This window comes from Patiria miniata, unplaced genomic scaffold (assembly GCF_015706575.1).
Source record: "Patiria miniata isolate m_02_andy unplaced genomic scaffold, ASM1570657v1 HiC_scaffold_4, whole genome shotgun sequence".
Classification (NCBI taxonomy): domain Eukaryota; kingdom Metazoa; phylum Echinodermata; class Asteroidea; order Valvatida; family Asterinidae; genus Patiria; species Patiria miniata.
The window spans coordinates 5,938,854-5,959,745 of record NW_024037071.1 but is presented as its reverse complement, the minus strand read 5'-3'; the positions used below and the strand labels follow the sequence as shown (position 1 = coordinate 5,959,745).

General features: G+C 38.5%; 2 protein-coding genes across 3 annotated transcripts in view; one reads left to right on the top strand and one right to left on the bottom strand.

The window, feature by feature from the left end:
* Positions 1–6,961, top strand: part of LOC119739839 (neuronal acetylcholine receptor subunit alpha-10-like) — a 53,127-nt gene extending 46,166 nt beyond the window's left edge. For both annotated transcript variants that reach the window (XM_038214933.1, XM_038214932.1), the window contains 2 exons: positions 1,312–1,519; positions 2,015–6,961. In XM_038214933.1, coding sequence (XP_038070861.1) covers positions 1,312–1,519; positions 2,015–2,616 — 810 coding nt within the window. In that variant the 3' untranslated portion in view covers positions 2,617–6,961. The remainder of the gene's footprint in view (positions 1–1,311; positions 1,520–2,014) is intronic.
* A 7,286-nt stretch (positions 6,962–14,247) lies between these two features.
* The window catches only part of LOC119739838 (neuronal acetylcholine receptor subunit alpha-9-like), a 52,414-nt gene continuing 45,769 nt past the window's right edge, over positions 14,248–20,892 (bottom strand). The window contains exons 6-7 of the mRNA XM_038214931.1: positions 19,743–20,069; positions 14,248–18,628 (exon numbers count right to left, since the gene is read on the bottom strand). Coding sequence (XP_038070859.1) covers positions 18,021–18,628; positions 19,743–20,069 — 935 coding nt within the window. The 3' untranslated portion in view covers positions 14,248–18,020. The remainder of the gene's footprint in view (positions 18,629–19,742; positions 20,070–20,892) is intronic.

Genomic DNA, 20,892 nt, shown 5'->3' with positions numbered 1-20,892 from the left:
ATATGTCGTTTTTTCTTCTTCGTAAAGTTCATAGGAAATGACCAATCAAAGCACCCATCAATCACTCTTTAAAGTACTCAACTTGCTTGAGGTATCCAAGCCTTATATCGCGGTCTAAGAGTATATGTTACAGAATAGAAAATGACCTGATAAGAAGTGTTCTCTTCATTGGCTTTGCACTGTACGTACGTGTGTGCTATACGTACACGTGGGCGTTTCTTAAGGTACCTTACAAAGATTTTTGGCATTGAATAAACCTAAATCGGACGCTTGTCACGTACTCCCACCCGCCAGGAAAAAATCCCTATAAGACGCAGGTTGGTATTTTTAGCAGGCTGACTGCATATCCATGCACCGTTGGCCTTTTTGTCATCGCTTTTAGCCGTTAGGCTTCAAATTAATTTCAGAGTAAGGTGTTTGTTTTCATGGCCTGCGGGCAAGCTTAATGGTATAACCATGTTTAATATGCACGGACAACAGTGCCTTAGGGACTTCTTAGGCCTAGTTAAAAAGAAAGATACAAGAAAGAAATGACACAGGTAATTATTTTGTTGGAGCTAGATGCTGGCCTGTTCACGATGGAAGGCCACGCTCATTTTCAAATCTCGGGAGAGTCGGCGTCCCAGTTGGATTTTGGTCTGCAATTGCCGGTGTCACATGAAAATCCGACTCCTATGAAAATCGGACCCCTTTTTCCCTATTATTGGTTAATCCCTCGCACGTGACAGGTCACTCTCCCGAAACGATCCTAAAAATAGCATAGTATCGTACTCACGCGTGCGCAATACTACCAATGAGTCCACATTTCATGGAGTCGGATATTCACGCTACACCGGCAAAACCTTTTTTCGTAATTGTTGACATTTTAGATAATGTATTGGAAGGCAAAATCAAAAGTTGTCATTAATAGACGAAGTAAACAAAGGTCCCTCGTTTGTTACATTTTCTTTCATAAGAAAGACGAGAATAGTGAGATTATTAAGGGAGAAAACAGTGGGAAAATATGATTGCGACGAAAAGGATGACGGATTAAAGATAATTACCCAGCTTTTGTCGTTGAGTGGATGAAAGTAACATAACCGTCCATTATAAGAAAAATCCGATTGAGGGCGCCGTCGTATCACATACCTCTCCCAGATCTGCCCTGGCGTGGTAAAATAGTGATCCTAGATTTGCCATTCTTTGGTTTATTGAAACATGAACTTCCAGCAGGGTAGACCTGGGTTGGGGGATAATATTATTAGGCTCTTCCCACATTCAGGAAAGATAGTAAATGTCAGTTGGTTTTTTTTTTATAAAATCCATTTGTAGGTTTTATTTCGGAGAAGGCCTCTGTACTACCTGTTTAACCTGCTCTTCCCCTGCATGTTCCTGTCGCTGGTGTCGCTGTTGACTTTCTTCTTACCCCCTGAGTCTGGTGAGAAGGTTAGCCTTGGTGTGACGGTGCTACTGTCGCTCACGGTCTTCCTGCTGCTGGTAGCGGAGACTATGCCGCCCACAAGCACGGTGCCAATTATCGGTAAGACCGGCATGTGAAGCCGCCGCAAGTCACTGTTTGGCCTCCCAATATGGCCGCCGCTATGTTCGGGCCCCAACAAACTCGGATCCCTCTGTCGGATCAGTGCATAATACGCACAACGCACAGATATGCCTTTCTCTACGTCGTGGCTCTAAACATGGCTCCCAAGTAACTTCAGTTTGTGCTCTACATACACAATCTTGATAATATACCAAAGGTCCATGTCACGTGACAGGAAGTTAGCAATTCAATTGGAGCAGAGCGCCCCTTTTGACCATAAGTTCAGAGTTAAATGTTGATTTTCCTCTTTAATAAACGACGCTCTGCTCACCCTCCCTTCCTCATTTATTGAGCAGAATCGTCTTTAATAATAAAAAAATCAATATTCTTATTTTTGTTTTCACTCGTTAAACGCCTCTTCTGTAACCAAACGGTAAACAAACAAGTAAACTGAGTGCATTGATTTGATCGACTGTGGGATTTGTTTGTTTGCAGGTCAATATTTCGCCTGCACGATGGTTCTGATCTCCATTTCCATCGGTATGTCCGTGACAGTACTCAACATGCACCACCGCGGGCCCGATTGCAAACCCGTCCCGCCTTGGATCAAGCGCTACATCCTGAATGGCATCGGTCGGGTCCTGTTACCGTCTGAGAGCAGCCGGTCTAAGCGCCGACCCACCATCGGCGACAAGCTAGCTAACGAGCTGCGCTCCTGGGAGACCAAGAGTCTGATAGCCGAGGTCACGGCCAACTCAACTTCCTCCCGTTCACGAATCGTCTCCAATGGCTGCGGGGGTCCTAACAGCAACACGCCCGATGAAGCTGACCAGGGTAAGCCCGCTGGGGGTGGCGGGGGAGGAGGAGGCGATGGCGGGGTGGGATCCGTACGGGACTCGCTCCATCGGAATCGCTCGCTCTATCTAGCCCTCCTGCGAGAAATGCAGAAGATTACCTTCAGTATCGAGGTGGAGATGAATTCCCGGCGTGTGCAGACGGAGTGGAAACGCGTTGCCATTGTGCTAGACAGGCTGTTCTTTGTGGTATGTCTCATAGGGTCTGCTGGTACCTTTGTCGTGTTTTTCATCCAAATCTGACATTCAGATTCCGGGGAACGAACTTTTTGTAAAAACATCTACCAAAATATTTTTCAAACCCTCAGAACAAACAGGCAACCCCTAGATATTAAACTGATTACCAATGACACATCGCCTCCTCCATCGCGTTCTGGTCCCCTTAAAGCTCATTGCTTCCTGGTGAAACTTGACATTTGGTGTAGAAAGTTTCTCCCTTTGTTTGTTTGGATTCGCTTATAAAAGCCGTCGTGCGGGTGTATCTTACTGAATCCCAAGTTTACGCCCAGACGTTTGATATAACTTGTAACGGGGAGTTCTACTCATGGTCTCGACGAACACTTAAGGGCGTAGGTAAGGCCAACCAAGTGGACACTTGAGGGCGCACTTTTGTTTTGTTGGGTGGCGAATGGAAATTGGACAAGATCGCGTGCAGAACCATCTGGCTGGTGAGATAGGCACATAGTACGCATGCGTAATTTCAAGGCGATGCCAATAATGGAGTCACGCCAATTTGGAGTCGAACGATAAGCTCACTATAAACACTAACTGGACCTTGTGGTGGCCAGACTATCCCAGTGAGCTTATCATGCACGTAGAGAGTCTGTGACAAGATACTGTTATCCATCGATTCAATACGTCCAAAATATGCCTAGTTCAACCAATAGTTTACTGATGGAATATTCAACGCGTTGATAATTCATCAATTGATCTCGCGATCATGGTAAAAGAGAAGTACCAACTCTCTATCGGGGAATTCAAACTTGTATATACAAAATAAATTATTATTATTATACAATATGAACATCTTTTATGTTGGTAAATTATAATTCAACGTCGGATCGAAAACGGTTAACTCTGGTTGCGATTCATGATCCGTACGTACGTGAACGACGACTTGTCGTCAGGTCAATTTTATGTTGATTCTGCATTATGGAAATGAACGATTAAAGCTAGTGGTTTTCAATGTTAATTGCAATTTTGAGATCAGCAAAATGCACATAGACAGCGCCGCTGCAGCAGCGCACACCGCCTGTTACGAATTACAGAGAGTTCTTAAAAGAAATAATTTTCATTTAAACGATACAAATGATTTGCAGTTCTCTTGTGCAAAATGGATTACGTTTTCCGCCTTTTTGCTACGGATCTCGATTAGTATAGAGTGAGGGCGCTCTTTACGAATTTATGTAAGAATTAGGGCAGGCCCTAAAGAATCAGGAAGTGGGGAAAAACCAAAATACGTTTGAAATGTGATGCCTTCTTTAAGCAATACGCTTAAGCACTTATACTGTATATTTTCTAACAATAATTTTGTCAATCGTTTTCTGCTTGTGAGTGCGCCCTCTGCTGTTGTAGGACCAATTGGACGAGGTGTGGTGCATTGTAACGGCTTGTGTCAGTGCGACTCTTCCTTCTAATATTTGTAAAAACAAAAACAAAAACAAATAACGATGATCTTATGCTGTGTTTTGAATACTTCTGACTATCTGTAGTTTTGTGTCCTTGGAGTGTTATCGGTCGACAGGTCATTGTAATTGGTCTTTCAGTGAAAGGGACAGATTTTAACCAAAGACAATGAATAATATATATTATTTTACCAAAGCTCTTTATCTTATTCGTGAAACTTTAGAGTAGAAGTGCGAAACTTTGAGTTGCACCCTCAGTTCCGAAACAAACATTAACGATTGTCTTTTAATTAGGGTCAATTTATAATTTATGTAATAGTTGCGGTATTTATGTGTTCTTAAAAGTATATCATATACATAAATAATATAATCCTTGATAAATATAATTAACAGATTGCAGTAAGATTTGTTCTAACCTTTTAGATTTCCATAATGCCATTATGCAGCTTTGTTTATCGTGTGAGTAATTTTCAAAAACGCTTACAGTTCGATTGTGAGGTATTTAAAGGGGATTTTACTTGGTAAATATTAGTTGAATAAAACTCTTCCCGCCCTCTCAATCATCCGTCGAAGATAAAGCACGCCCCCTATGGAATGATTCTGAAGCCATGTCGCTATAGAGGGCGCAAATTCTTTACTTTGTGAAACAGATCTCTGATATAATATCAAAAGACGGTATTTATTTAGTAATTTCATTTTTTTTGCAATAGATCTAAGAATGGATAATTTTGACAAAAAGTAATCTGCGCTTATTATGGTGTTAAGTATTAGGCCCTATGTTACTTACGTTTCGGGGCAAACTAGGTGAAACGTTTGGAATGTGTAAAATTGTACTTTCCAGTGGAATTCTGGCGATATTGCCATGTTTTGAACTAAACAATGGTGATAGTTATAATAATACATCATAACGAAATGTTGCGTGCCATGGATTAGTAATTAGCATAATCATCTTTCCTCGTTACTGTGCCAACATTACCAATTTTGCAACGAAGCATGCACAGTTCGGATTGTTAATGTGAGACGTTTGTGCGTACTTAGGTAAGTTTGGCACAGAAACAAACTCTTGTGACTCTTTCGAGAAATTGGGGGAAAAAGGTAAGAAGTATAATTTACCTTCAGTGGGCCAAGGTTTGCAGGGCAATCTGGAGGTTGCAGGTTCGATCCCACTCCAGGCAGTGTTTGATTAATCTTGTCACTTTCCCTGTGCGTTGATGCGATGAATTGTTGGTAGGAATATTAATGAGATGACACGGGGTGAGATGGCGGCACATTGTTACCACGCGTACAGTGATACAGTACCCGAGATGGGGGTGACTTTGGAGTGAATGTTGGTGAAAGCTTTTTGTGTTAATGATGTTCATGGTGGTGAAAGGTTGTGGTGAGACTTGACATGATGAGGGTGCTGAGGGTGAGAATGTGATGGTGATGCTTCGGGTGATGGTGGTGAGAATGGAGATTTTACTGATGATGTAAGTGTGATGTCAGTGATGATGTGGGAAATATGTTTTCAAATCGAAATGTTGTGATTATGAAATGGATGGAAAACAGTTTTAAGTTTTGGAATCTGTCAAAATAACGTGACTATGGTGTTTTGTGGTGAGAGAATTCGATTTCGACAGGATAAGTGATATGAGGTCTATGGGTGTGGTGGTTCGAATTGTGTTGAGAATTTACGATGATTTAACTGGTAATATCGCCACTCGTGGTGACTGTAAACAGATACAGAAATGTCCAATGTTCAATTACTACAAATAAAACTATGGGATTATACAATTGCAGTGGGGAAACAATAGGTGGTTCAAGGTTTTGAAAATTTGCGGTAAAATACTAATTATTATTATAAACACAATTTTCAAAAGAAGAAAACAACTGCTATTTAAAAAAAACAAGTTTTAAGATGTTATTTTTTTCAGTACATAGTCTTGCCCTTCACTGACAAATATTTTTTCAAAGCATTCATGAGTCGTTGATTGCAGAGAACCTGCTGATGCTAAAAACCAAAATTGCTTCGGTAAGGGGAAGAATTCAGTATTAGAAAATTATATATGAATTTATTCTTTGTATAAGCCCTCATTCAAGTGTAATCGTTGAACAACCTTGTGTAGTGCTTCGTGTGCACGAAAATCACGAAGACTACATGCAAAATTATGTTTCATAATTAGAAGTTTTCAATATATTATATTTTGCAGTATATGATATGTATGTACGTACATTATTATAATTATTCGAGTAAAATGTGTTCAAGTGAATTCTTATCTTTGTTGGAATCTGCGGGGAGAAACACTCTTACCAGAATACCCCCAAAAGTTACCCGTAACTAATTTTTAACAGTATTTCTATGTTGCAGCTTTCTTTTTTAAAATGCGACACACCTATAATGTTAGCACTTTTACACATGTTTAACTTAAATAATAATAATTATAATACAATGTGTGTATTACACATTGCAATTCAATATATGCATCTTATTAATTTATTATAATTCTGTTACAAGATTGTTTCAGCCACGGGAATACATTGAATGTTTAAGATTGCATCGTTGAATGCAAAATTCACTCCGAAAATCGCATTACAGGAAAAAAGTAATACTTAATTGAATCAAATGCAGCTAACCACGTAAATACTACAACATGGTAATTTATAAACAGTAATACTAATAGCGCCCTCTGTGTGTAAGACCATAACAACCACTAGAATGTATTTTAATTAATTTGTAGTTAATAATTTCCTTTGAATCTCAAAAAAACTTGAAAACAAAAACGAGCTTACTGTAACTTTTTGTTTTCTTTCCTGTAATGGCTAATTGATATACGTGCGCCCTCGTTTACAGAAAATGCTAACTTCGGCCATGACCTTTGTGTAAAAAGTACAAATTTCGGTCATCATAATTATTAACACTTGGTACGTTTTTGACAATTAATTTTGATCAATTTGTTTAAATAAAGCGATGATTTTAAAAATGATTGTAAATTGTTTGTTTTGTTATTGGCAGTTAGTGTGTGAGGCAGTTATATATGTTTCTTTTTGAAACGTGTTCAGACATGTGTGTCCATAACCAGCCCCCCCCCCCCCCCCCCCCCCCACGGATCAGCGGCCGATTAAGCCAAAAAGCATCCATTTTGGGGGGAAGAAATCTATAAAATAAAGAATGATTTTTGACGGTTTGAACCCTAAATTAAGCCAAAAAGCATCCATTTTGGGGGGAAGAAATCCATAAAATAAAGAATGATTTTTGACGGTTTGAACCCTAAATTTTCGGCTAAAATAATTTTTTTCAGCCACAATTTCTTTTCAAAGGCACATCTGATCCCGAATCGAATTGGAATGTGTTCAGGGTTACCTTGGGCATCTTTCCTGCAAGTTTCAAGGAATTTCATTTTTTGGCCAAAATTGAAAAAAATGGAAGGGGTTAGCCTTACATTTTTAACAAAATTTGGCTAAAAATAGATTTTTCTCTAAACAACGCAGAAATTCTTCTTAAGACGGGTGGAGCGCCAATCAATATTCAAACGCCCGAATTTCGGCAGATTTAGCCAAAAAACATCCATTTTTTTGGGGGGGGGGAGGAAATCAAAAAAAGAGAATTTATTTTGACTGTTTTTGCTATAATTTTTCGGTTACAATTTCTTTTAAAAGGCACATCTGTTCCCGAATCGAATTGGAATGTGTTCAGGGTTACCTTAAGCATCTTTCCTGCAAGTTTCAAGGAATTTCATTTTTTGGCCAAAATTTAAAGAAATGCAAGGGGTTAGCCTTACATTTTTAACGAAATTTGGCCAAAAATTGATTTTTCTCTCAACAACGCAGAAATTCCTCTTAAGACAAGTGGAGCGCCAATCAATATTCAAACGCCCTAATTTTGGCAGATATAGCCAAAAAGCATCCATTTTTGTCAAGGAAATCAATAAAAAAAGAGAATGAATTTTGACTGTTTTTGCTATAAATTTTCGGCCACAATTTCTTTTCAAACCCACATCTATTCCCGAATCGAATTTGAATGTGTTCAGGGTTATCTTAAGCATCTTTCCTGCAAGTTACAAGGACTTTCATTTTTTGGCCAAAATTGAACAAAAATGCAAGGGGTTAGCCTTACATTTTAAACAAAATTTGGCCAAAAATTGATTTTTCTCTAAACAACGCAGAATTTCCTCTTGAGACAAGTGGAGCGCCAATCTCTATTCAAACGCCCTAATTTTGGCAGACTTAACCAAAAAGCATCCATTTTGGTAGGAGGAAATCAACAAAAAAAGAATGAATTTTGACTGTTTTTGCTATAAATTTTCGACCAGAATTTCTTTTCCTAGACACGTCTGTTCCCGAATCGAATTGGAATGTGTTCAGGGTTACCTCAGGCATCTTTCCTGCAAGTTTCAAGGAATTTTATTCTTTGGCCAAAATTGAAAAAAATGCAAGGGGTTAGCCTTACATTTTTAACAAAATTTGGCCAAAAATTGATTTTTCTCTAAACAACGCAGAAATTCCTCTGGAGACAAGTGGAGCGCAAATCAATATTAAAACGCCCGAATTTCAAGTTTCAAGGAATAACATTTTTTGGCCAAAATTGAAAAAAAATGCAAGGGGTTAGCCTTACATTTTTAACAAAATGTGGCCAAAAATTGATTTTTCTCTAAACAACGCAGAAATTCCTCTGGAGACGAGTGGAGCGCAAATCAATATTCAAACGCCTGAATTTTTGCAGATTTTACCCTAAAAGCATCCATTTTGGTAGGAGGAAATCTACAAAAAAAGAATGAATTTTGACTGTTTTTGCTATAAATTTTCGGCCAGAATTTCTTTTCCTAGACACGTCTGTTCCCGAATCGAATTGGAAGATGTTCAGGGTTACCTTAGGCATCTTTCCTGCAAGTTTCAAGGAATTACATTTTTTGGCCAAAATTGAAAAAAATGCAAGGGGTTAGCCTTCCTTTTTTTTACAAAATTTGGCCAAAAATTGATTTTTCTCTAAACAACGCAGAAATTCCTCTGGAGACAAGTGGAGCGCAAATCAATATTAAAACGCCCGAATTTTGGCAGATTTAACCAAAAAGCATCCATTTTGGTAGGAGGAACTCAATAAAAAAAAGAAATGATTTTTGACTGTTTGTACCCATAATTTTCCAATAAAATTACATTTCAAAGGCACATCTGTTCCCTAATCGAATTGGAATGTGTTCAGGGTTACCTTAGGCATCTTTCCTGCAAGTTTCAAGGAATTCATTTTTTGGCCAAAATTGAAAAAAATGCAAGGGGTTAGCCTTACATTTGTAACAAATTTAGCAAAAAATTGATGTTTCTCTAAACAACGCAGAAATTCTTCTGGAGACGAGTGGAGCGCCAATCAATATTCAAACGCCCGAATTTTGCAGATTTAACCAAAAAGCATCCATTTTTGTCAAGGAAATCAATAAAAAATGAGAATGAATTTTGACTGTTTTTGCTATAAATTTTCGGCCAGAATTTCTTTTCCTAGACACGTCTGTTCCCGAATCGAATTGGAATGTGTTCAGGGTTACCTCAGGCATCTTTCCTGCAAGTTTCAAGGAATTTCATTTTTTGGCCAAAATTGAAAAAAATGCAAGGGGTTAGCCTTACATTTTTAACAAAATTTGGCCAAAAATTGATTTTTCTCTAAACAACACAGAAATTCTTCTGGAGACGAGTGGAGTGCCAATGAATATACAAACGCCCGAATTTTGGCAGATTTAACCAAAAAGCATCCATTTTGGTAGGAGGAAATCAATAAAAAAAAGAAATGATTTTGGACTGTTTGTACCCATGCTTTTCCTCTAAAATTACATTTCAAAGGCACATCTGTTCCCTAATCGAATTGGAATGTGTTCAGGGTTACCTTAGGCATCTTTCCTGCAAGTTTCAAGGAATTACATTTTTTGGCCAAAATTGAAAAAAATGCAAGGGGTTAGCCTTACATTTTTAACAAAATTTGGCCAAAAATTGATTTTTCTCTAAACAACGCAGAAATTCCTTTGGAGAGAAGTGGAGCGCAAATCAATATTAAAACGCCCGAATTTCAAGTTTCAAGGAATTACATTTTTTGGCCAAAATTGAAAAAATGCAAGGGGTTAGCCTTACATTTTTAACAAAATTTGGCCAAAAATTGATTTTTCTCTAAACAACGCAGAAATTCCTTTGGAGACGAGTGGAGCGCCAATCAATATTCTAACGCCCGAATTTTGGCAGATTTTACCCTTAAAGCATCCATTTTGGTAGGAGGAAATCTACAAAAAAAGAATGAATTTTGACTGTTTTTGCTATAAATTTTCGGCCACAACGTCTTTTCTTAGACACGTCTGTTCCCGAATCGAATTGGAATGTGTTCAGGGTTACCTTAGGCATCTTTCCTGCAAGATTCAAGGAATTTCATTTTTTGGCCAAAATTGAAAAAAATGCAAGGGGTTAGCCTTACATTTTTAACAAAATTTGGCCAAAAATTGATTTTCTTTAAACAACGCAGAAATTCCTTTTTAGAAGAGTGGAGCGCAAATCAATATTCAAATGCCCGAATTTTGGCAGATTTTACCCTAAAAGCATCCATTTTGGTAGGAGGAAATCTACAAAAAAAGAATGAATTTTGACCGTTTTTGCTATAAATTTTCGGCCAGAATTTCGTTTCCTAGACACGTCTGTTCCCGAATCGAATTGGAATATGTTCAGGGTTACCTTAGGCATCTTTCCTGCAAGTTTCAAGGAATTTCATTTTTTGGCCAAAATTGAAAAAAATGCAAGGGGTTAGCCTTACATTTTTAACAAAATTTGGCCAAAAATTGATTTTTCTCTAAACAACGCAGAAATTCTTCTGGAGACGAGTGGAGTGCCAATCAATATACAAACGCCCGAATTTGGCAGATTTAACCAAAAAGCATCCATTTTGGTAGGAGGAAATCAATAAAAAAAAGAAATGATTTTTGACTGTTTGTACCCATAATTTTCCACTAAAATTACATTTCAAAGGCACATCTGTTCCCTAATCGAATTGGAATGTGTTCAGGGTTACCTTAGGCATCTTTCCTGCAAGTTTCACGGAATTCATTTTTTGGCCAAAATTGAAAAAAATGCAAGGGGGTTAGCCTTACATTTGTAACAAATTTAGCAAAAAATTGATGTTTCTCTAAACAACGCAGAAATTCTTCTGGAGACGAGTGGAGCGCTAATCAATATTCAAACGCCCGAATTTGGCAGATTTAACCAAAAAGCATCCATTTTGGTAGGAGGAAATCTACAAAAAAAGAATGAATTTTGACTGTTTTTGCTATAAATTTTCGGCCAGAATTTCTTTTCCTAGACACGTCTGTTCCCGAATCGAATTGGAATATGTTCAGGGTTACCTCAGGCATCTTTCCTGCAAGTTTCAAGGAATTTTATTTTTTGGCCAAAATTGAAAAAAATGCAAGGGGTTAGCCTTACATTTTTAACAAAATTTGGCCAAAAATGGATTTTTCTCTAAACAACGCAGAAATTCTTCTGGAGACGAGTGGAGTGCCAATCAATATACAAACGCCCGAATTTGGCAGATTTAACCAAAAAGCATCCATTTTGGTAGGAGGAAATCAATAAAAAAAAGAAATGATTTTTGACTGTTTGTACCCATAATTTTCCACTAAAATTACATTTCAAAGGCACATCTGTTCCCTAATCGAATTGGAATGTGTTCAGGGTTACCTTAAGCATCTTTCCTGCAAGTTTCAAGGAATTTCATTTTTTGGCCAAAATTGAAAAAAATGCAAGGGGTTAGCCTTACATTTTTAACAAAATTTGGCCAAAAATTGATTTTTCTCTAAACAACGCAGAAATTCCTCTGGAGACAAGTGGAGCGCAAATCAATATTAATACGCCCGAATTTCAAGTTTCAAGGAATTACATGTTTTGGCCAAAATTGAAAAAAATGCAAGGGGTTAGCCTTACATTTTTAACAAAATTTGGCCAAAAATTGATTTTTCTTTAAACAACGCAGAAATTCCTTCTGAGAAGAGTGGAGCGCAAATCAATATTCAACGCCTGAATTTTGGCAGATTTTACCCTAAAAGCATCCATTTTGGTAGGAGGAAATCTACAAAAAAAGAATGAATTTTGACTGTTTTTGCTATAAATTTTCGGCCAGAATTTCTTTTCCTAGACACGTCTGTTCCCGAATCGAATTGGAATATGTTCAGGGTTACCTCAGGCATCTTTCCTGCAAGTTTCGAGGAATTACATTTTTTGGCCAAAATTGAAAAAAATGCAAGGGGTTAGTTAGCCTTCCTTTTTTTTACAAAATTTGGCCAAAAATTGATTTTTCTCTAAACAACGCAGAAATTCCTCTGGAGACAAGTGGAGCGCAAATCAATATTAAAACGCCCGAATTTCAAGTTTCAAGGAATTACATTTCTTGGCCAAAATTGAAAAAAATGCAAGGGGTTAGCCTTACATTTTTAACAAAATTTGGCCAAAAATTGATTTTTCTCTAAACAACGCAGAAATTCCTCTGGAGACGAGTGGAGCGCCAATCAATATTCAAACGCCCGAATTTTGGCAGATTTTACCCTAAAAGCATCCATTTTGGTAGGAGGAAATCTACAAAAAAGAATGAATTTTGACTGTTTTTGCTATAAATTTTCGGCCACAACGTCTTTTCTTAGACACGTCTGTTCCCGAATCGAATTGGAATGTGTTCAGGGTTACCTTAGGCATCTTTCCTGCAAGATTCAAGGAATTTCATTTTTTGGCCAAAATTGAAAAAAATGCAAGGGGTTAGCCTTACATTTTTAACAAAATTTGGCCAAAAATTGATATTTCTTTAAACAACGCAGAAATTCCTTTTTAGAAGAGTGGAGCGCAAATCAATATTCAAAGGCCCGAATTTTGGCAGATTTTACCCTAAAAGCATCCATTTTGGTAGGAGGAAATCTACAAAAAAAGAATGAATTTTGACCGTTTTTGCTATAAATTTTCGGCCAGAATTTCTTTTCCTAGACACGTCTGTTCCCGAATCGAATTGGAATATGTTCAGGGTTACCTTAGGCATCTTTCCTGCAAGTTACAAGGAATTTCATTTTTTGGCCAAAATTGAACAAAAATGCAAGGGGTTAGCCTTACATTTTTAACAAAATTTGGCCAAAAATTGATTTTTCTCTAAACAACGCAGAAATTCTTCTGGAGACGAGTGGAGTGCCAATCAATATACAAACGCCCGAATTTGGCAGATTTAACCAAAAAGCATCCATTTTGGTAGGAGGAAATCAATAAAAAAAAGAAATGATTTTTGACTGTTTGTACCCATAATTTTCCACTAAAATTACATTTCAAAGGCACATCTGTTCCCTAATCGAATTGGAATGTGTTCAGGGTTACCTTAGGCATCTTTCCTGCAAGTTTCAAGGAATTTCATTTTTTTGGCCAAAATTGAAAAAAATGCAAGGGGTTAGCCTTACATTTTTAACAAAATTTGGCCAAAAATGGATTTTTTCTCTGCAGACGAATGGAGCACCAATCAATATTCAAACGCCCAAATGTTGGCAGATTGAGCAAAAAAACATTCTAAAAGCAGTCCTGAAGCCCATCGTCATTCGAAAATAGACGCCTACGCTCCATTGCAAAATAAAGCCATTTAGGGCCTTATTTCATTCACATTTCTTAGAAATACGAGCTCGCAGTCCTCTGCACGGCTTCCAACAGTCTCTTTTTTTTTTAACAAATCATCAAGTTCACGACCTTCAAATGATCTGGCCGGCGTAGGCGATTTCGGACCGACTTGCTGACCTGCATCCTTGAGGGCAAACTAAAAACGGTTGGTTTGTTCCTTTAAAGAGGTACGATCAATGAAAACAAATTTAGCCGCTGTTTGCAACTTGATATAACACAATTATAAACCGAGACAATGTGCAATTTTGATTTGTTTTGATAACAATAATGACAGTTTAATACATATCATGCTATGGTTTATATTTTAGTTCAAGCTCGTTTTTTATATAAATTGAACATTATTTACAATTAATTAGAGTAAATCTCTTAGAATGAAATGCATATCATGATTGAAAAACTGCGGTAACCCGACTGAAAAAATGTAACAGGAAAAATACTGAAAAACAAAGTCATCTTGTACCTTCTACTATTTTTCTTTATCACCAGGCATACTTCCATAAGATCGAATATTTCATTACAAATACGGTTTTTATGTTTTTGCACTAACTTGTTACAATTAAACTTGAAATATATAAAGTTTTATAAGTGTCACCTAAAGATTATTATTTTTTTGAGCTGGGTTCAAAGGGGTCAGTCTACTAACTCACTCAGTGACTGTCACTTAGACTTGCTTAAGTCTTACATTGGCCCAAATGTTTGGACGTGTTACCTCGTAATGCAAATGAATGGGCCGGCTCTGCTCTCAGCTTCACTGGTTTTGCCTGATCGTGTTTTTACACTGATGTGTCATAATAACATGAAATAGACATGAATGCTCGATGGCAGAGGAACTGAACATGAAACATTAATGAAGTATTAATGCAGCAGTCATTCGTGTCGGTTACTCACCCCATTTCGCGCAAAAATACATCGTGCTGCAGCATTCTCTGTTTAAAAATGGAAAGCTCCTTATGTTACCATCATGGGAAAAACCTACAGCATCTTCCGCAGGTTTTGTTTTTAACCAAACTTCTGTAAAATAAAATTTAAGATGAATTTTGATACTTTCAGTTAACCACTTATTTAAATATAATGTCATTTGTGTTGAACAAAGGCCTACGTCCCTTTAATATTGCAATTTTATTTATATGATCGATTATTTACATTAACTATTTTCATTTTCTCCCAGATTTTATCGCACTGTTATGAATAGACTTATTTGATTCATTTACATATAACATTGTTTCAACCCTAAGCATATATTAAGGCTTATAGATTCAACTGAAGATTTACTTTGTTAAAATCTCTCACAGAAAGACAACTAGCTTATGTAGCATATACGTGGTTATTAAAACAAAACAGTTTTAGCGCTCTTTACATATAAACGACGATTCAAATCTCAAAAATTGTTCATAATTCATGTCATTACTTTTTTTAAAACTAATTCAATAGCTGTACTTGATTCGTTGATAACCTTGATTTGGAATGGGCCAAAATTGTTTAAATAAACGATATGTCTTTTAATACCGATGTGAGGATGGTGTTCGAATGAGTATCCCAATCTAAATCACTTAAAGGTCATTCATTTAAATAAAACACAATCTCTTATTAATGCCACATAAGATCTCGTACATAACTTCAGAAATCTTAACGGAAAGTATTCATTAATTGGATATACGAAAATGAAGTGCATAGTATACGTTTAACTTTGACCCAGAAGACGAAATCAAGCTTTTTATTTGAATATTGCTATACTATGGAAATTATTGGCCTTTAACTAAACAGGATCAAGCTATTAAAGCTTCACTTAATTCAACCAGTAACTTAATCTTTACACTGCAACGTGACCGTTTCATTTGTGGTTTCAACCGAAGACAAATTGACCGCCATATGGCCTAGATCGCGACAGAAGACCAGTTTTAATAGAGACTACAATTATCATTAAGTATGAACATTATTTTGATAAAGAGTAACCTTCAAAACCGGCAAAGTTGCAGCTACTACCAAATTTTCAAATCAGCTTAATCCGGGTCTTTAAAACGGTCAGGAAATCTATCGGTTTGAAACGATCCGTTGATCCAAATGATTATCGTCAAGGACTAAGTTTGTCTTTGTCAAACAACGGTACAAAATTTAAGTTACACTCGAATTGCCGTAAAAGCAGCTTTTAAGACGCTTTGTTTTTTATTATTTTGAAAATGCGTTTGGTCAGACGTAAATATTCTCGAGTTCCCGGCAAAGGATTTGAACAAATCACGATTGCTCCGATTGTTCTTTAATACATAATTTTATAGAGTTTTGCTTTGGTTTTGAAGTCTGGGGACTCAAAAAACCCCAAACTATATCAGGTTTTAAGGTCATATGCCAAATATATTTTAGAGTGTTCCTGAAAATCCTTTTGCATTTTATAACCATAATGACCTTGACCTTTGACCCATGCATCCAAAACTGATTGGCTATTGTGGGGTTCCTAGACCAATAAGCTTGATGTTAAACTACTAAGTCTTCCTTGGGTTGTCCTTGGTTATCACATATCAGTGTTGTAGTCGAGTACATTTTCATGAGTCCGAGTACAAGTACCAAATCTGTGCTCGAGTACGAGTACGATTACTTTCCACAAATTCGAGTAACTTTTAATGAGTCACGTGTTCTCTAGGGCTTCTTGCTGTCAAACTTAGCATTAAACTAATTCAGACACCTCCCAAAAAGTAAAACTGTTTTCCCCTGTATGTACTTTAAAAAAAATGATCTTACTGGTGGAGAACATTTGCAATTATAGTACTTATTTTGTGAGTACGATTACAATAAGAGCAAACATTTTTTTCTTGCGACTTCTAGTGTAAGAGTACATTAGCATGAGCACGAGTTCGAGTACGAATACCCGTACCAATTTGTTTTCTCCAGTACGAGCGCGAGTACTAAAACTATGTCACGTATGTGAATTGAGTTTTAGTTCCCTACAATATTATCGGAGCTTGTTTTCTAACTATAGGACATTTAAGCATCTTAATTCAATGTATGCAGTTTTCAACTACAATCGGCAAAGTTTGGTTTCACATTTTGTTCCATTATGCCAGAACGCAAACTGTTTTTTTTTGGCATTTTGGTAAAATCATTGATTGTCATACGCATGCGTGAAACATATCACGTGAACATATAAATATCACCTGATTCGGCAAAAAAATACTATAATTTATATTCCACGGCAGTCAGTTTGGTTTCGCCAAAGCATGCTGCGCTAAATCTACGGTCTGAATGCTGCAGGTTGGGTGTTGGAATCGTGAAGGAATTTTACATTTTCATCCCCCCCCCAAAAAAATTGTTTTTGCTTCGCTAAATTTTGATTAATCAAGTCCTGATGACCAATAAAATAAATTTCACACTTTCTTTCTCATTCATAGGTCCGGGGGATTTTTTTAAAGGGAAGTTCAGTCCGAGAACCATTTCGTACCAACTGACGCATGCGCGTTGTGGTAATTGAGTATTATAATACTTGCTTGCAGAAAAAGTAATTGATGCCTGCACAATGTGTGCGCCTGCGCAAAAATACCCCCCAAAGGACCGGTGTGTTTGCTGCCACCAAGAGTCTCAAAGTCTCCCAGCATTGACCACAAAACTAGTCTCTGGTTCTCTATACAGACAGCTTTATTGAAATGCGGGGATACCAGTTAAGCAAGTCACGGTAAAATTAATTTCTGACATTTTGCACAGGCCAGTCCAGTCCTCAACGGTCAAGTCACCAGTCAGGTCAGTCAAGTTTATAGTCCGCGTTGGAACAAGAAAGGTCTAATACCTTGATTCCTCGATTTGGTATGAACACCACGCGTAAACTTGACAACTGTTTCTCAATGGTCCGATAGATGTGGATCAGTCTATGATACGCATGCGTCGGGTGAAACAACAGTCGTCGGATAGTCAGATGCAAGCGAGGTCGTCATACAACGACTACTGTTACGTCATCCCTATTTTTGGAATAACTTGCCACATTTCCCACTTCATTTTGACGTTCATAAAAGAATCAAACCAGTAAAGGAAGAACCGTGATAAATCGTAATGATACAGATAGTACATCGACTGACATATTTATGTTATCAGCCATAGTCCATGGCAATACATGTAGTCATGGATTGAAGCTACCCTAATGGTTGCTTATTTCATTTAATTTGTCACGAACGTCGCGTAACCTAAACGAGAGTTTAACAAACGGTGAAATGATTTGTAACTGAACGCCATCGATTTTGAATCATACAGTGGGCGTGGTCTTGATACTCGTAGTCTTCACCAGCCGTCGCTCTCGAGCCTATCGATGCTCCGTTCCCGATTAACCAATTCCTCAATTAGAACACCACTCATTAATAATTCGTCTGTGATAGTACATCTGAAGCGCTCGCACCGGCAGATCAAACGTCAGTGTTCCGTCATTGGTACTTCGGGTTTCATAATCATCACGGGCAGTACGAGTAGTACGACTGCCATTACATTACCGATAAGATAAAGCACCAGGAAAGTCCTGTCCAGTACCCGGGACACCAACACCCATTCCCGGTAGTTTCGTCTCTGGTCTACACTAAATCTCTTCTCACCCAGCTTCATGTTGTTCAGAGTCTCGTTCATCCTCTTCAGTTCTCGCGTCAGCGCCTCGAACTGCTCGCTTTGTCGCTTAGACTTGTCACTGTCGTTGGTCATGTGTGAGTTGGGCATGTAGTCCATGTAGTAGTTGACCCCGTGCGTCTTGGTCTCGTCGTTCACAGGCACCGAAGTGAACTTGGTCCGTCCGCCTGAAGACTTGGTCAGCACCGTGTGTGTGTGGCTGCGGTGGCGGAACTTGGCCCGCCGGATGTCCCTGATCTCGTCGGATGAGATGCGGACAACTGCGGATAGCACGCCCAGGACGAAAGTACGGATCCATTCGGGCACCGGCTCGCCCACGGTCGCATGGCTAAAGATGGCCACGACGCATACGTTGAGCACCAGCGACAGGGATACCAACACCATGGTCGCTGCAAAGTATTGGCCTGAAATAAATAAATCACACTCTCATATTAATCAAGCATATTCATCCGGTTATACATTCAGCCTTTCTACCATTATTGGTATTTAACAAGTTTGATGTTCACTGTAAATTTGATTTATAGCAAGCAACAGCCAGGGGCCTTGGTCTCTGTACTTGCTGTATAAGTCTCAAGACACAACATTTTCATTTAAAAAATCCCGCTGGCCCCAAACGTCCCAGGGGTATTTTACCTATTGTGCACTGGCTTTGAATTAATGGTGATTACTGCTATGAACGCTGCCACCAGGCGTCTCCAGGGGTATAATAATGAATTTGCGCGCACGGTAGCAAACAAATCCATTTGTAATTTGAAACCTAACCAGGTCGCAGGGACTGGAGCAATCCACCGTCTTACTATTGAAAGCTTTCAGCTTGAAAGAATTTGTCGCCGCCTGGTCTACCGCATCGCGTCACATCCCCTGTGATTACTGTTCAATTGTGGTGATTTCGTTCGGTCGACTTGAAAGACATATAGAAGAGCTCCAAGAAGCAACAACGAAAAAAAAAGTAAATTCTGGATACAGGGCAAGGCACCACAAACATCGACGCTGCAGCGTACTTTAATTCTGTCATCAAAGGGCGGAAGGGTACTTTACTGATTGCGTTTTCTCAACTCTTTTGGCTCAATCGTGCGGTCCAAGTGTGTCTATCATGGTGTCGAACGATGCCGACTGTGACCTCAAACGTTCAACCTTACGAGGGCTGGGACAGAACCCTCCTGTTCAATAATTTATTTTATGTCATCGCCAAGCAATACTGCTTGTATCCGGCCTTTATTAGTTTGTAAAATAATGTCTTGTGGACGTTTTGACGCAAATCTGATAAAACTCGCATGTCTCGTTCTCGCAAAATGTAAAATATTCAATGTACAATATAATCTCGACCATGTAGAATGTAGAAGGCAGTACGGCCAAGTCCTGGGACTCGAATACCTATGCAGAATACCTTTTGGTAACGATTCCAAATACTTTTTCTCCCATGAGGCATTGCAAAGAGAGCAAAAATTGCGCCGCCTACGGCAGCCTATATACTGTGAATCTTTGGTAAGGTTTGATGGGATTATATGGCCTACTTACCGATAACAGGAACCTGGTTGGTGGGCGGAATAGACTCAGCCACGATCATGAGGAACACGGTCATGGACAGCAGGAAGGTGACCCCAAGGTTGACCTTTCCCTGGGAGGTCGGGGGTAAGAGGAAGGCTAAGGCTGCCATGAGACAGATCAAGCAAGATGGCATCATCAGATTGAAGACGTAGAACTCGGAACGCCGAGAGAACTTGATGGTGAACTTGCAGTCAGTGAAAGGGATGCCCGGATCGTCTGGGTAGTACTCCACGTTGTTGGAGGTGTTGATGCCCGTCATGTCCCACTCACCGTTGCTATTGAAGACGGACTGGTCACCTGTCATGCAAAGAAATCAAATATAATTCATAAATGGTTTAAATGTTTTCTTCCACATCATTGAACACAGCTGTTCACACATAGGCCCAACTTGGTCCGTAGTTCTGGGCACTACACACCGTTCACACGAGTTGTCTCATGGTACTATGGGGACTGAAGACACTGTGGGGACAGCGAAAAGTCCCCATAACTCGGCCCTAATTGGCCCAACAATAAAAACAAATTCCCCATTACGCGGTGACGGCACGCGCGCGGCAATACACATGTATTTGGCAGCGTTTCAAACCCTTCCTATTTTTACATTAACATACATGGCCTAGTGCTAGCCCTTTCTATTCTGTCTTTCCCTTTTCCTCTTTTTTTTTTGCTCATGGAAAGAGACTGTGATGAAAATGTAAAACAAAATATAACTTGCATGCCGTATGCTTATTTCCAGAAATTTTCTGGTTTTTCCGAGTAAGGATCCTTAAATTAAACGTCATTTTTTGGACCAAGTTGGCGTTGTTATGCTGACGAAACCGCATCCATTAACCACTCCCCAAATTGAACTTTTAACGAATTTTTCCAAAGGATTTTTTCCCATACAAGTTTGCAAACCTTTCCCCTCGTCAACCCTCAATAAATAAATTGACCAAAACAAATTAAATAAAATAAAAATGACTAACAATCCTTTGTTACCCATACAAATAAAGTTCCCCTAATAGTCTGTTACCTCCCCTGTATAATAACTGAGAATTGAAGGCTGAGAATTCAGACCAGAAAATCAGCTTTTTGGAATATCTTATGTCAGCCAATTGAAGGCAGTAAGCCGGGAGCCGTAAGC